This window comes from Alosa pseudoharengus, unplaced genomic scaffold (assembly GCF_046254945.1).
Source record: "Alosa pseudoharengus isolate Yale_2024_CS ecotype anadromous, Long Island Sound unplaced genomic scaffold, YU_APseudo_1.1 YU_APseudo_1.1_scf_17, whole genome shotgun sequence".
NCBI lineage: Eukaryota > Metazoa > Chordata > Actinopteri > Clupeiformes > Clupeidae > Alosa > Alosa pseudoharengus.
Genome location: NW_027468640.1, coordinates 9,598,349 through 9,613,524, shown reverse-complemented (window position 1 = coordinate 9,613,524; position 15,176 = coordinate 9,598,349). Strand labels below are relative to the sequence as shown.

General features: G+C 44.4%; 1 protein-coding gene across 1 annotated transcript in view; it reads right to left on the bottom strand.

Moving 5' to 3' along the window:
* The window catches only part of col25a1 (collagen type XXV alpha 1 chain), a 49,925-nt gene that overhangs the window by 14,924 nt on the left and 19,825 nt on the right, over positions 1-15,176 (bottom strand). Inside the window, exons 5-12 of the mRNA XM_076289585.1 lie at positions 13,525-13,557; positions 13,276-13,311; positions 11,056-11,100; positions 7,896-7,958; positions 4,893-4,961; positions 3,321-3,365; positions 2,801-2,845; positions 1,278-1,355 (exon numbers count right to left, since the gene is read on the bottom strand). Of these exons, the coding sequence (XP_076145700.1) occupies positions 1,278-1,355; positions 2,801-2,845; positions 3,321-3,365; positions 4,893-4,961; positions 7,896-7,958; positions 11,056-11,100; positions 13,276-13,311; positions 13,525-13,557 (414 nt within the window). The remainder of the gene's footprint in view (positions 1-1,277; positions 1,356-2,800; positions 2,846-3,320; positions 3,366-4,892; positions 4,962-7,895; positions 7,959-11,055; positions 11,101-13,275; positions 13,312-13,524; positions 13,558-15,176) is intronic.

Genomic DNA, 15,176 nt, shown 5'->3' with positions numbered 1-15,176 from the left:
AGGGGGAAGAAAGACAGGTTAATCTTTAGCCTGGATGTTCACTCAGTACCCATGGAGTAGCTAAATTGACAATGGACCTGACTCAGATCCAGTACTGACATGCCATCAACGTTGGCAAACAGAGGCGAACATTTGTGACGAATATTTTTCTTTTATTATCTATATTATATTATATTATATTATATTATACTCTCCTGTGTTTAGCCTAGCTCGTGATGTTCCTTATAATTGATACTTCTAATGCAGTTATTATATTATTTTATTATATGCCATTATATTATATTATATAATAATTATTAATTATAATTATATTATATTATATTATATTATATTATATTATATTATATTACCTACCCCCATAGAGCTTTTGTCTGTGTGTTTACAAATTGAATGAAGAAGCTGTTTGAAAGCCTTCATAAACATTTGTCCTTCTTTGCTACTTGCTACTCTAACCAGAACCAGATTTGTTCACAAACAAGACTGCTTCTGTCTGGGTCAGTTCAGCATTTACCACCAACTCATATGTGAAACAACAACAGGGAAAGTTAATAATCAATAATTCTGTTTGACTTTTCATAATCAATAATCTAGTTTGAACCAGTAATGAATTCTAGCAGCTATGAGATGTGACTGTGGTGATTGTATACATGTATGTGTTTTGGGATCTTCAAAAATGTTTGTTTACCTTGTATTTAACCTATTAATGTTCCTTACAGAGTTAAGGTTTCTATATGTTTATGGTTATTGATATTCCGTTAAATGCTGTTTAGTCTTCCCCTAATATTGGTATTTATTGTTTAGGCTCTATGACTTTGCTTTAAGCTGTTAATTGTAATGTTAATGCAATGCTTATTGATGTCGTTTTAAGGAAAAAAAGCGTCAGCTAAGATCTATAAACCTAAACATAACACTGTTGTCCCTGCTGTGCACAGAGGGATAGCCGTAGGACTGCAGTGTCTGTGGTTTCTGAGGTCCATAGGTGTCTGTGGTGTCTACAGGCTCATAGGTGTCTGTTTGTGTCTGAGGCCCATAGCTGTTTGTGGTAGTGACTGTTTGTGTCTACAGGTGCAAAGGTGTCTGTGTCTGAGGCCCAAAGATGCCTGTTTATGTCTGGAGGTGTCTCTTTGTGTCTGAAACCCATAGGTGTCTATTTACGTCTGAAACCCATAGGTGTCTATTCCATAGGTGTCTATTTGTGTCTGAAGCCCATAGGTGTCTCTTTGCGTCTGAGGCCCATAGGGTGTCTCTTTGCGTCTGAGGCCCATAGGGTGCCTGACCTGAAGGGCCTCCTGGATGTTCCCGTTGTAGTCGATGATCTCAGTGATGCCCTGGTCTCCCTTCTGCCCAGGGGGACCCTGTTTGGGAGTCACAAACAAGAAATCAACAATCAATGAGGCACTACAAAAGCTTCATAGTGAATGTTTCAGATCGCGTAGTAGAGCAAATGAAGATCAATGAAGCGACATCAAAGAGCTGAAAAAAAACTATAAAGCTATACTATATATATAACTATAGCGGCCGGAGTGGGACCACTTTTCAGCCCGGGAGTTTCAGGCCCAAGTCAGCCCACTTTTTCCATTGTGGTGGAAATTGGATAAATTAAGCAACAGTTCAGTTCTCACTATCTTGTAGTTTTTATTAGTACCATGGTTCAACAAATGTGTAAAGGTTATATAATAATTTACTTAAACTGAGAAGTTAACAAAAAATATTCCACAAGGATAGGTTGATAAGTTAAAAAAAACAGAAAGAAATAAAGCATTTGAAATGTATTCCATTCTTCCATAAAAAGGCATATTCAGTGGCGATTCTATACATTTTTAACAAGGGTGGCACTAGTGAGGCACTGATTAATTCAAGGGTGGCATGAGGCAAAACATGGGGGAACCACATAACCGGTTCCATGTGTTCCGATTGGATGATTAATGATCAGTTTCTTGAGAACTTTAAAGTTCTCAAGAAACTTGAGGTTGGTATGAAGAAGTGTATTATGGATGTGAGCAAACATTGTTCACGTTGCACATGGTGCAACTTCTTGCAAGTCAACAACATAACTGGTTCCATGTCTTCCGATTGGATGATTAAAGTTCTCAAGAAACTTGAGGCTTGAGGGAGTGTGTTGTGTGTGTGTATAAGTGAGATGTCACACTGCCTGCCCTAGTCGTGTTAGACTGGTTAATGTCATGTAGGACTAAAGGGGAGTACTAACACTCTGTAAAACGATTTGTTAATTTCTTTAGAAGAACATTTTACTATGGTTAAAACCATGTTTTAAAACAGTAATATCATGAGTGAGCACTTTATCTTTTGTGTATTTAAGTGCCTTGTCGCCCTCTAGTGGTCAAAAGTTGTTCTTTCTAAGAGTGTCTGACCAATGTCAGATACTGACCTCCAGTGGCCAACTCAAAACTCTTGTCGTGTGCTCAAAAAGACGTGTCTCCTGCTGACAGACTTGTGATGTTCTACAATATAGTATAGTATAAATACTCGTTTGATCCTGTGAGGGCTGCATTTATCCCAATCCATGAATGAGTGAAACACACTCAGCACACAGTGAACACACAGTGAGGTGAAGCACACACTAATCCCGGCGCAGTGACCTGCCTGCTGCAACAGAGGCACTCGGGGAGCAGTGAGGCATTAGGTGCCTCGCTCAAGGGCACTTCAGCCGTTCCTACTGGTCGGGGTTCGAACCGGCAACCCTCCAGTTACAAGTCTGAAGCGCTAACCAGTAGGCCACGGCTGTCCCCAACAGTGGGGGTCTACGTATATGAAATGTATGTAATGTATAAGTACTTACTCTGGGCCCCATGGCTCCAAGGTCTCCTTTGTCTCCGAAGTCGCCCTGAAACATTTACAAGGAATAAACAGCATGTTCATGTAGAAAGCTCAGAGAGACAGAAACTAAGGAAAATGGCCTACATTGGTACATCCATCAAGGGTGTGATAATGCTTTTTCATTTTAAGGGACCAGTGGGAATTCTGTAGAATTGGAGTTTTCACGGCACTTCTTCAATGACTTGCATATTTAGGACAGCTGTTGTGGTACAATGCGGTATTACAAGAGCTAGCTGGTTTGCATGGTAACTTCAGTGGATGTCTGGACAACATACAGTAGCATAAGCATTTTTGACATTGTGTCAAAACAGTGTCAAAGCGGTTCTTTTTTATTTTCACATTTCTGTTTTTCTGAGCATAACACCATAACACCACATAACACCTTTAACAAAACTCCACTGGGATAGGTGTGACACACAGTATTGTATTCCTGTATTTTGGGAAGGTTCATTCTGGGGGAAACTGAATTGAATCTCACCGACCTTTGTCCCTTTGGGGCCAGGTGTCCCTGCCTCTCCTTGCGCCCCCTGGTGGTGGGATGAGAACAAATGTCCAAATGTTTATTGTCCAAAGTTAAATGCCACAACTAAACCAGTCACAGCAAAGATAGTATCCTGATCTTTTAACTGATGGTTGAATTCAATTTTAACATGCCCACACATTACGAGAGATTTAGATTATTTTAATTGAATATTAAAACCAAGCAAAATAAAAACCCTTATCGAACAACTATCATTCATTTGAGCTTGAAAACAAATATATTTCTGTTTTCACCAAGCCACACAATATTAAGCTGCAACTGCACTGCAACCTGACTTGATGAATCATTTTCCTCGTTAAAGCCATCAGGCAGAGGCTGTTTATTTGAACTGCCATGAGTAAATGCCCCTCCATCCCCGCCATCAGGCAGAGGCTGTTTATTTGAACTGCCATGAGTAAATGCCCCTCCATCTCTGCCACGGCAGAGTGTACTGCCCCCCCCCCCCCCATGGGGCATCTATTTTGATGGGAAAGGAGAAGTGGACTCAGCGGAGTCCCTGCTTCTGTTTAGACTAAAAGTCCAGCAGGACACCTATCAAAGCAGCGGTGCGAGCGACCATCTCTGGACTGGACCTGGGTGCAGCAGCAAACCTCGTTTGGCGTTCTATTATTGTGTTGTTGTTGTTCTATTATTGTGTTGTTGTTGTTGTTGTGTTGTTGTTGTTCTATTATTGTGTTGTTGTTGTTCTATTATTGTGTTGTTGTTGTTGTTTTACCCTACTGTGGGCTTGAGAGAAATGCAGTTTCAATCCTCTATATGTCTTGTAAATAGCAGAATTAACAATTAAGTTTGACTTTGACTTTGACTTTGTTTATGAGAATATATGATGCTGCAGAATTGGATTGTAACAGGCTCTAATATCATACCATATTAGTCCCTTTGGACAAAAACATCTGCTAACATACATAAACCTTTTATACCTTTATCAGTTTAAAAGTAAGGGAACTGTAAAGGTAAATGTAGGTATTGTGATGTAAGTATTTGCTATCAAAGTAGTATTTTTTAATTTGTGACATTTTTAAGCCAGTTGGTATTTTAATTTCCTTTAAGCACCACTAAGTGGCAGCAGAGAGCTGTTTCACGTGTGAAGAATTCCCTCTGTGCTCAATAGGACAGACTCGCTACTTATAGTTGTGGGCCACAAAGTTTATGATATAGTCCAGAGTGCAGACATGGTGGAAAACAGAATGCCCTGGGCCCATGCAAATATGTGGAATGCCGGAATACACAGGAAAAACTGCGGAATCTCCGACCGCAAGGCTACTCCTCCTCACACACTCCTCACTCTGACCTCGGTGGCTACGCTCAGACCAGGGTGACGCTACTGGTCTTCTGTTAAGACAGGGTGGTTCACACACACACACACACACACGTACGTACACATGTACATGCACACACAAATGTGTGTATATTCACACAAACACCGACGCACAAACCAACACACACACACGGATATTGACATAAACATCAACACACACACACACACACACACACACAAATCAAAATAACTGACCTTCTGTCCAGCAGGGCCGATCTCTCCTCGCTCACCCTTTCCTGGTGGCCCCAGCTCCCCTCTTTCGCCCTGTAGACACACACACACACACACACACACACACACACACACACACACACACACACACACTTTCTCAGGATCACCCGCAGCCATCTGGGTGACCTTTTGACCTGCTGAGGTCAGCCGGAGCGGTTGGGCATGTGTGCATGGCGACAGGCGGGGGTGTTGGTTTCTGGGAGAGAGATGTGCGCCTCATCCCAGATCACAAGAGTAACGGCACAAACACATTCATTGCAGAAAAGTGCAAAACCAACAGACATGGATTAGGCTTGTTGTTTGTGCGGTAAATATAGGACTGTCGCATTGCTGTGGTCAAACCCTGGGCCACATGCCTCCTCCTCGTCCTCCTCTTCCTCCTCCTCGTCCTCGTCGGTGACTCTGGCTTCCACGTCTCTGTTCTGTGTCACTCTGAGGGACCAGCAGTGGCATCTCAAGAGGGCAGTGTGGTGTCACTGAACGCATCCGTACACACTTTCTCTCTCTCACTCAGTGTATTTCTCCCTCTCTTTCTTTCTTACGTTTTCTCACTCTCTCTCTCTCTGACCCTCACTTGCTCTTTCTCAGACAATCTCTCTCTCTCTCTCTCTCTCTCTCTCTCTCTGTCAGTGTCTCTCTTCCTCTTTCTTTTCTCTCCCCTATGTCTCTCACTATCTCTCTTTTTCCCTCTCAGACTTTATCTATATTTCCACTCTCCTTCATCTTCTCTCTCTCTCTCTCTCTCCTAGAGATAGCTGAAGACGACTGTAAGTTAAGTGGTCTGCAGTCTCTGCAACGTTGATGACAACACACCCCCCCCCCCCCTCGCTCCCCCCCCCCCCCCTCCCTCATTCCTCCCCCACCTTTGCCATCAGAGACTCTAGACATCTAATTCTCCTGGTTAATTGCGGCAGCCTAGGCACACAGCCGGCTGGCCAGGGGAGCGACAGGGCCATTAAGTCTCCCTCCACGCCCAGGACTGCCTTCCTCTCTAGTCAGTCTGCAGTTCTTTATCCTCCCAAATCCCACATCTGCTGCTGCTGCATCATGTCGGAGTCCTCCGTGCGATGCTATTGACTGGCACAGGTCTGCCTGCGTAGCTGCTGAGTACTCTATGAGATGCTATTGACTGGCACAGGTCTGCCTGCGTAGCTGCTGAGTACTCTATGAGATGCTATTGACTGGCACAGGTCTGCCTGCGTAGCTGCTGAGTACTCTATGAGATGCTATTGACTGGCACAGGTCCGCCTGCGTAGCTGCTGAGTACTCTATGAGATGCTATTGACTGGCACAGGTCTGCCTGCGTAGCTGCTGAGTACTCTATGAGATGCTATTGACTGGCACAGGTCTGCCTGCGTAGCTGCTGAGTACTCTATGAGATGCTCTTCTGAGCAACAGACTTGCTGTGACGTCATGTCCTCAGCAAAATGTCTTATTGTTCAAAGCGGTAAACTGGTGCAAACATCCAATGTGAGTTTGCCTGTAGTCTGACATTTCATGTTATTTGTTCATTTATTTGCTTTGCAAATACTAGCATTTTCCCTCAGGAATGTGAACGTAGTGGGATGCTGTGGACAGAAGTAGATCAGCTGCTTCATCGTGTCTTCAGCTGTGTGGTCCACAGTGTGTCTTGGTGGACCATTGTGGGCCACCTAATATCTCATGTCCGCAATGAGGGTCAGCAGACAACATATGCTCTAATGTGTCTTCATGTCCTCAGGAAGACACTGCACAACATAACGTCTAATGTGTCTTCATGTACTCAGTAAGACATTGCACAACATAACGTCTAATGTGTCTAATGTGTCTTCATGTCCTCAGTGAGACACTGCACCACATAACGTCTAATGTGTCGTCATGTCCTCAGTAAGACATTGCACAACATAACGTCTAATGTGTCTAATGTGTCTTCATGTCCTCAGTGAGACACTGCACCACATAACGTCTAATGTGTCTTCATGTCTTTAGTTAGACACTGCACCACATAGGGTCTAACGTTGTTATGTCTACAGCAAGACTGTGCACCACAGATGGATTGTTGTGTCTTTATGTCTTCAGTGAGACTCTACTCTGTGGCCTACAGAATGTTTGTTGTGTCTTTATGTCTTCAGTGAGACTCTGTGGCCTACAGAAGGCCTGTCGCATCGTTATGGCTCCCGGCAGCAGACGAGTGCGCTCGTTAAACGCCCAGCGTGAGTCTGCTCGGTCGTCTGTAGGCCAGCTGAGAGGCTCTAAACTACTGGTGGGAGCACGCCACGGGATAACAGCACTGCCAGCCAGCCTCAGTGGCAGATGGCGAAGTTGGCAAAGAGGAAGCTCTCATTCTCACTCAGCACCCCCACCACCCACCCCCCCCGTTGCTTCCTGATAACCTCATACTCTGATAACATCTCGCTGCAAACAGAAGCTAAAGCTGTAAAAATTCGGTTCAGATCAGCCTTTGATCCCGTGGATAAGGGTCGGATTGGATCGAATCTGTTCATGATTTAGATGTAGTTTTGAGGAACGTTTCAGAGTCAATCTCCCTCACCTGGGTCTGGTCAGGTGCTGACTGTACTGCTTGATGGTGATGAGCTGGGTTAGCATTCCGATATTTGTCTGGGTTAGGATGCTAAGTTACGGTACCTCTTTGCATGTGTGCTTTCGTGGCCTGACGTGCTGCAACCACCAGAGTAAGTAGAAGAGATTTAGTCTCCTTATCATTTAAAGATAAAGAGCCGAAACCATCGCTCTTTCGGTCCAGTCAGGTTTAAAGGTAAAGCCAACATAAAGGTTACTAACATTGCAGCTCACCATGGATTTGTTTTGGAGCCTACACAGAATCGACAGCTCAAGGGTCCATGATGAGTAAAGTGCACAAAAATCAGACAAGTTCCTGGCTGGAACTTATGAGTTCATGAACTCTTTCGGGTAAGTGTAATAGTGTTGAGTGGAGTGGGTAGATGAGGTGGTGTGGGGTTTACCCACCTTGGTTCCTGGAAGGCCCGGTAGCCCTGGTTCCCCCTGAGGTCCAAGGAACCCTGGTTCTCCCTGGAAGTGGCAGAGTGAGAGATTTAATGTAATTCACTCAACACACACACACACACACACAGGCCAGTCATCACATCAGCATCAGAGTCTCCAAACACACATCACACACCACACCCAGCCACAAGCCTGGTTACGGCTCAAGTGAACGGTGCATTTACTTTTAGCCAACAGGATTATGCAAAAGCATTGCCTGCGCACATTCACTAAATTGAGTTTTTTTTTATAAAGTGTTTTTTGTGCCCAAGCGGAAAAACCCCACAAGCTCGGCATGGGTGGATGTGTACTTGCACTACACCCAATATCCTACCCTTGTATTACCGCCCCCCCCCCCAAAAAAAAAAAAATTACAAATAAAAAAATAAAACAAATCTTTTCCAGTGGTTTTTGACATTCTCTAATGTGTTTCTCATCTCTGATGGGCTCATTTTAATTTAAGGCCTGACTGAGCAGAGATCTATTAGGTGCTAATCGCGTCCCGACGCATGTTTGCAGCCCTGCGTGAGGACGGAGGAGGAGGAGGAGGATGAGGAGGAGGAGGAGGGGGGAGGAAGGGCGACGAGATGGTCCTCTGCCATCAGTGAAAAACAGCAGGCGAGCGGAGTGAAAGGGGCCCAGGAGGGCTCATGTTATGAAACATTTTCACATCACGCTCACGCTAGGCTCTCGATTCTGAACAGGCACGTACGGTTGCATTAACTGGCCGGGGCCGTGATTGGAAACGGGAATGGCTAATATGTTTATAATGTCCTGTTGTCGAGTGTTTTTCCTGGCAACGTGAACGGCCTTACCCTGCAGGACTGTGCACAATTCGAATTGCAATTCTGCTTCCTGTTTGCTACCTCAATTGAAATGCAAGTGAAATTCAAGAATTTAATTGGAATTTAAGAGCCACTTTCAATTAAATCCTGGAATTTTGCACAAGCCTGTTACCCTGAAGTCTCATTGAGCAACTATTATGGCAATTAAGAGTAAGAAAGTGGAACATGATAACCTGTCTATCATTTAATCATGTCTCTTAGGGAAAAGGCCTCTTAATTCTGTTGCTCCCGCCTGAATCAAAATATCCATCTCGCTCTTCTCTAGATACTTGATTGCACAAATCAGTGGCATGTGGCGTTTGCAAACAAGGTTTCTGTTTGCCTCGAGTTTTTGGTGAACATTTGTGAACACGGAATGTTCACCCCAAAATGTTCAAATTGAACTGTTCAGTGAGAACATGTTTGCCATGAACATTCGCCACTGTTTGCCACATTTGTACACACCTCACGTGTGCTGGGAGCAAAAAATGAAGATGATATTAAGGGCAGGTATCAGAAAGTGAAGCTTCCCTGCTCTTGAGTATCATACGTTTCAATCTGACGGATAGAGATACACACAACTCTGTGTACTCAGTCAAACTCTCCTTGTGGGACATTACCTGTCAGTGGGAAATTAGGATTAGATTTGCTCCAAGGCTAACTGTTCTCTGGTTAGCTGTGATTGATGACAGACTACAGTACTTACTTTATTGTATGTATTAGCTTACATTTGAGACTATTTGTGAATATATGAGACTGCATGAGACTATGTAAGGCTAAATTAAGCCATGAGACTACGAGACTAAGGCTACATTTGTAACCCATGAGACAGCTTGAGACTACATGAGAATGTGAAGACTGGTCGTCTGCAAAGTGTTAGCCCCAGTATAGCCAGCTGTGGGTGTGAGTAGGCTAGGCTAGGCTATAACATGAGTGTGGGTTGGGGTAGGGTGGGGTGGGGTGGGGTGGGGGAGTTAGCAGTCAATAAGCATTTCAAGCCCCTTTAAGTGAAACCAGGGTTATAAAAACCAAGAAGGGCTCTTTCTTCTGCCCGTTTCTTATCCTACCAAAGCCAACAGGTTACAAGCATGCCCGAGCAATACAGGCAAACAAACCAAAACAGCAACGAGCGTGTGAGCTCATGCCTACATGCTTACTGCAGCATTCCTCTCTCACGCGTTATGAGGTTCAGACCAATGACCTTGTACTTCCTTTCTTTTTTTCCCCTCTTTCTTTGTTTCTTTCTTACTTCCTTTCTTCTCTGTCCTGGTTCACTTGTTTTAACAGATGTTTGAAAGGCTAAGGTGCTGAGTTTTATTTCCCAGGAAAAAAAGGAAGCTATTACAGCTATGCATAAAAGGGCACTTTTCCTTTCTACACAAAGCTCTTGTCGCATCACATCACATCACAACACATCCAAAATCATAGACTACCATGAACTTGACGAAAGGACAAAGCCTACAGTTTACTCTCATATTTTCTCTGTCTCTCACATCATCAGCATTCCAATCATATCAACACGTCTGACAGCGCTGAATATGCCAGCAAATGTAGAGGTGGTACGGAGAGCAATCATGCCGACCAGAACCTGATTGCTTCATTGTCTTGCCTGCATGAATCAATCAGGTCCTCTGTTCAGCTACCCACCCACATCCAACCCAGCGTGATGAGTCTACACATCAGTGTGTCGAGATTAGATCTAAATGTAACCCTTTTTTTAGATGAATATGTCATCCAGATAGAAACTATCAGGGTGCCAGATCACTGGAGTGCCGTTACGCAGCAGCACGGTCATACTGCCTGCCTGTCATCTGGGGATAGTGTGTATGCCTAAGACCGAGCTGAACCAAATACTAGCAAACAACTCTGACAGATATTACAAGTGCTACAATACATGACTAGAACGAATTCGGACTACATTTCATGAAAGTAGCACTGTGCTTTGACCACTGTAACTGAAATGAAATGGCGTTCAAAATAACAGTCTCACTTGCTCACTGGTGAAAGAATAACAAAGCTATTGGAAATACAACCTTGAAGTCCAGATAAATAAAGGCAGCGGAAATCGAAACTGTCTTCCTGAAGTAAAACAAAGACCATCTATCTATCTATCTATCACCTATAAGGAAATACACTGTAAGTAAGCATGAGAGGGTTCTGAAGTTCTTCACTGATGGTACTGTGGGATTGGTTCAGGAAGCAGGAAGTGTCAGGGACAGGAAGTGAGGATGGTGGGGATGAAGATGAGGGTGACTTTAGACACAACAACAGGAGCAGTAGCAGCGGAGAGCAGAGGTTACCTTAATCCCGGGAAGTCCCGGCAGGCCCGGCAGTCCTGGCTCTCCCTACACAGGAAAAGTGCGACAGATTACAGCCAAGCCAAGCCAAGCCGGGAGCCTGTCTGTCGCCTGGGAAACCAGGAAGGGCCAGCCTATCACTGAGAGGGGCACCGAGTGCCCAGACCATCACTGGGGTCATTCTATAAACTGAGCTCATTCTAGACATTGAACTGGGCTTACGTTTCCTGGACGCATCATTGTGCAGCAGCCATGACGACTTAGAGAGAGAGAAAGAAAGTGTTTGAAATGATAGTCTCTCTGTCATTTATCAATGAATTGAAAGCCTATCTGTCCATCATATGACAATGGTCATTTAACAACACTTCTGGGTTGTTGGAGCCTACTGGGGGGAAATCTACAGGTACCGCAAAGTTCCAGTGTTTCTGCTGGGGTTATTTCCATGGAAACCTCCCTGTCTTTTGTCATTTGTCTCTGAGATGTAATCATGTCACTTTCAGTGCTGTCATTACACCATGTTCTCAATTATATATCCTTTTAAATAGGGATGTGATGTCAGCCAGGGTGTTTGAGGCTGTGGGTCGACAGAAAGTTCCTTTATGTAATGACAGTTCCCCTCTCTCTCTCTCTTTCTCTCTCTCTCTCTCTCTCTCTCTCTCTCTCTCTCTCTATCTCTCTCTCTTTCTCTGACGCAAGTAACTGACCTCGCATCTTAAATATACACTGGCACAAGTGGTTTTAAAGTTGACTAGAACATCATAGAAGTTTAAGTAAGTAAGTAGGCTAAACAAAGATCCTCAGAGGAGGCATTTGCATGCCCACATGCTGTATACAGTTTAATCCCACAATTAGTAATTCATGCTCTGTTCCAGAGATTAGGCAGATGAGTAGAAGTGTGTCAGACGTCATCAAGTGAACTGCATCCTGACTCGTGAAGCTTACACTGCCTTGGTGCTTACTTCTCCCCAAAGCCACGTCAACTTGACTAACTATGTTGCTTGTTCTTCTCCCTCCAACGGAGCTTCAACTCTTTCCATTCCTCCTAGTCTCTGAGGGTCGCTCAGATGAATTATTCAGTGAGGATCGGATCAACACTGCTTTACTGGTCACACAGTAATGAGCAATAAAGCAATAAAGAGAGAAGGGAGTTAGAAAACAGACACACACACACACACACACACACACACACACACACACACACACACACACACACACACTGCAGCCAGAGGCTATAGGCTAATGTGGCGGTGTAAAAGTCAGCCACTGTGTCTTAGTGGATGACCAGCAGAGATTTTCCCTTTTCTCTCTTCTACCCTCCCACATCTTCCTCTCAGTAGAGAGAGAGAGAGAGAAAGAGTGAGAAAAAAAAAGAGAGAGAGAGAGAGAGAGAGAGAGAGAGAGAGAGAGAGAGAGAGAGAGAGAGAGAGAGAGAGAGAGAGAGAGGTGGGAGGGGGAGAGCTTGTGTGCCGGGAACAGGACTGAGACTCGTTCGAGCGGGTGGGAGAGTGAGAGTGAGAAATGAATGGGCTCTGTCCTGTGGGCATGGACAGTGTAATTAGATGGCAAGAGAGTGCCACTCTCAGTATAAATTCGGCCTTGATACTCTCCCCTAAAATGTGTTTATTTGTGTGCTTGGTTCTCTATACCAAGACTGCAGGATTGCCCTACAACCCCATATGAAAATGTTTTATTGAAGGAGAACCGTATGGGCCTATACGATAGAGAATGGGGAAAAAAAATATTACTATATAAAAATCCAAGTGGATAAAGTACTTTCTGAGCTCTGGTTGCCTTGGTGAGGAGAAAAAGGCTACACATTGTTTGATATTCTAGAAGGCTATGGAATTGGAACATATGGGTAAGTTCCAATTCCAAGCAAGACAGTTTTACTGTTTCACAAAGCGCACAGTGAGGTCATTAAAAGGACACTCTTGGACGAAACGTGTGAGAAAGCATGTTAGTAAAACCACAGCACTTTTTCAAGCAGCGTGTTAATCTGTCAGGCATCTTGGTGACATCTGAAAACCTGCGTTCTGCCTTCAGCTTTCCCACTGATAAAGACTCTCAACTAATGCCCTTGCAATAACAGCCGCCTGGACAGTAGAATCTCTCAACCACATTCTGGGAAATCGAACCATGTGATCTCTCTGTTAGGCCTACTCTTGACTAGATGCAGACACATTTTTTTCCCCACTGGACTGGATGTGTATTCATGGCTTTTACCTTCTGACCCCCACGTCCAGGCTCACCGGGTTCGCCCTACAGGAGAGGTGGACAGAAGAAAGAGAGAGAGAGAGAGAGAGAGAGAGAGAGAGAGAGAGAGAGAGAGAGAGAGAGAGTTGATTCAGCACCATTGTGACCTCAACCTCGTGTAGAGCAGAAACATATTGAATAGATGCACACTAATAGAGGACTCCTTGTAAAGGCTTTATATAGCGCTGTCTCAGCAGCAGGCTGACAGAAAAGACTCACCTTAATGCCAGCGGCTGAGGACCCAGCGTCACCCTGCAGGAGGCGAACAAGCAGGAGAACGTTAGAGGTGTTGTGACCCCAAGCACCAACCTTACATTACATTACATTACATGTACGTTACATTTGGCTGACACATTTTTAACCAAAGCGACTTACAACACGATAGACAGTTTAAGCTTTTTAAAACAATTCTGCCAACAATTCTAGAACAATTTAAAACAACAAGTGCATCAGTGAGTGCTGTTTTTTTTTTATACAACATCAGATATAACATCAGTGGGTCAGCTCACACGCCACCCCACAGATACAGTTCAAGTTGCACGACACAGTTTACTGGCTGAGTGAGTGACTTCACTTTGCCCGTCATTTCAAATAGGACCCAATAAGTTTCCTCTTTTCTTATGGGTGGTTACAAAGAGGAGTTTACTCTCCACTCCACACCTCTCTCACGCTTTTGTAGTGTAGTTTGTAGTCTCTTTATCCTAAAACTCACAAACATGTTTTTGGTACATACTTTATTTGTCCTAGATAGATATAGTGTCATGGTGATAGTGCAATGGTGATAGTGGTCATGGTGATAGTGCAAATGAGTAAGTCCAACAGTCCAACAGTGCAACAGTGACAGTGTCCTGAAGGAATTGTTGCACCCACATCTACAATTAGCAGAACACTGTGCTTAATTATAGTAATTTGTTATGGGTTGTTCCAAAGAGGGACCGATCTTTCTTTCTTTCTCACTCTCACCCTCTGCAGGCTTGTTGAACCTGTACAACACTTACTTTGAGTGATACTAGCTTTCTGGAACACAGACTATTACAAGAGCCCTGTGCTTAATAATTGCAAACTATTACATATTGCCTAAGGACTCTTATTATGCAGCATGAAGTGAGCCTGATGGGGTTTTTTGCCCTCTGGGTACCTGGATATGAAACCTACTATAGTTCACAGCCCCCCCCCCCCCCCTCCACACACACACACACACATACACACACACACACACACACACAGACACACACACACACACACACACACACACACTCTTCCAGGCTGTGAGGAGGTGCCCTGGCATAATTGAGTCACAGTAGGAAAGTGCACCTCAGAGTCCCTCCACAAAACGCCCAAGTGATCTTTAAAGGCTCGTCACCGGTCAATAACTCCGAACTCTCCGTAATAAATCTCACCCTGCAACCCCCCGGAATGCACAGACTACAGAGAGGGCGCAGTCAGAGAGCATGACGTTGACTTAGCTAAAGTACGGGAATAAAGAAACGTGTGCAACACACACTGCACAGAAACTCTAATACGCTCCTGCCAGCGATAATAACTTTTTTCTCAAGGACAGAGAGCCTCTGTGTGGGAGGAGAACAGTACTGCCCAGCATCGCAGCGCATTTGCTGGCTGAAGACCTAAACAGATCTGGCTGTCGGTTAACCTCAGGCAGGCCATGTCGGCCCCCCCTCTCCACTGGGTTTGGATCCCACCTTTTATGTAGCTCAACACACCTGAGTTACATCAGTGTAATTATAACGGTCTTTATTTTGCTAGACCACGGGCCCCATTATCTCTGTCTCTGTTCAAAGACACACGTGAGAGTCATTAGGTCGGCCATGTTCGGCTCGTCAACGTGACCGGAGTCAGGTTTGCGGAGCGGA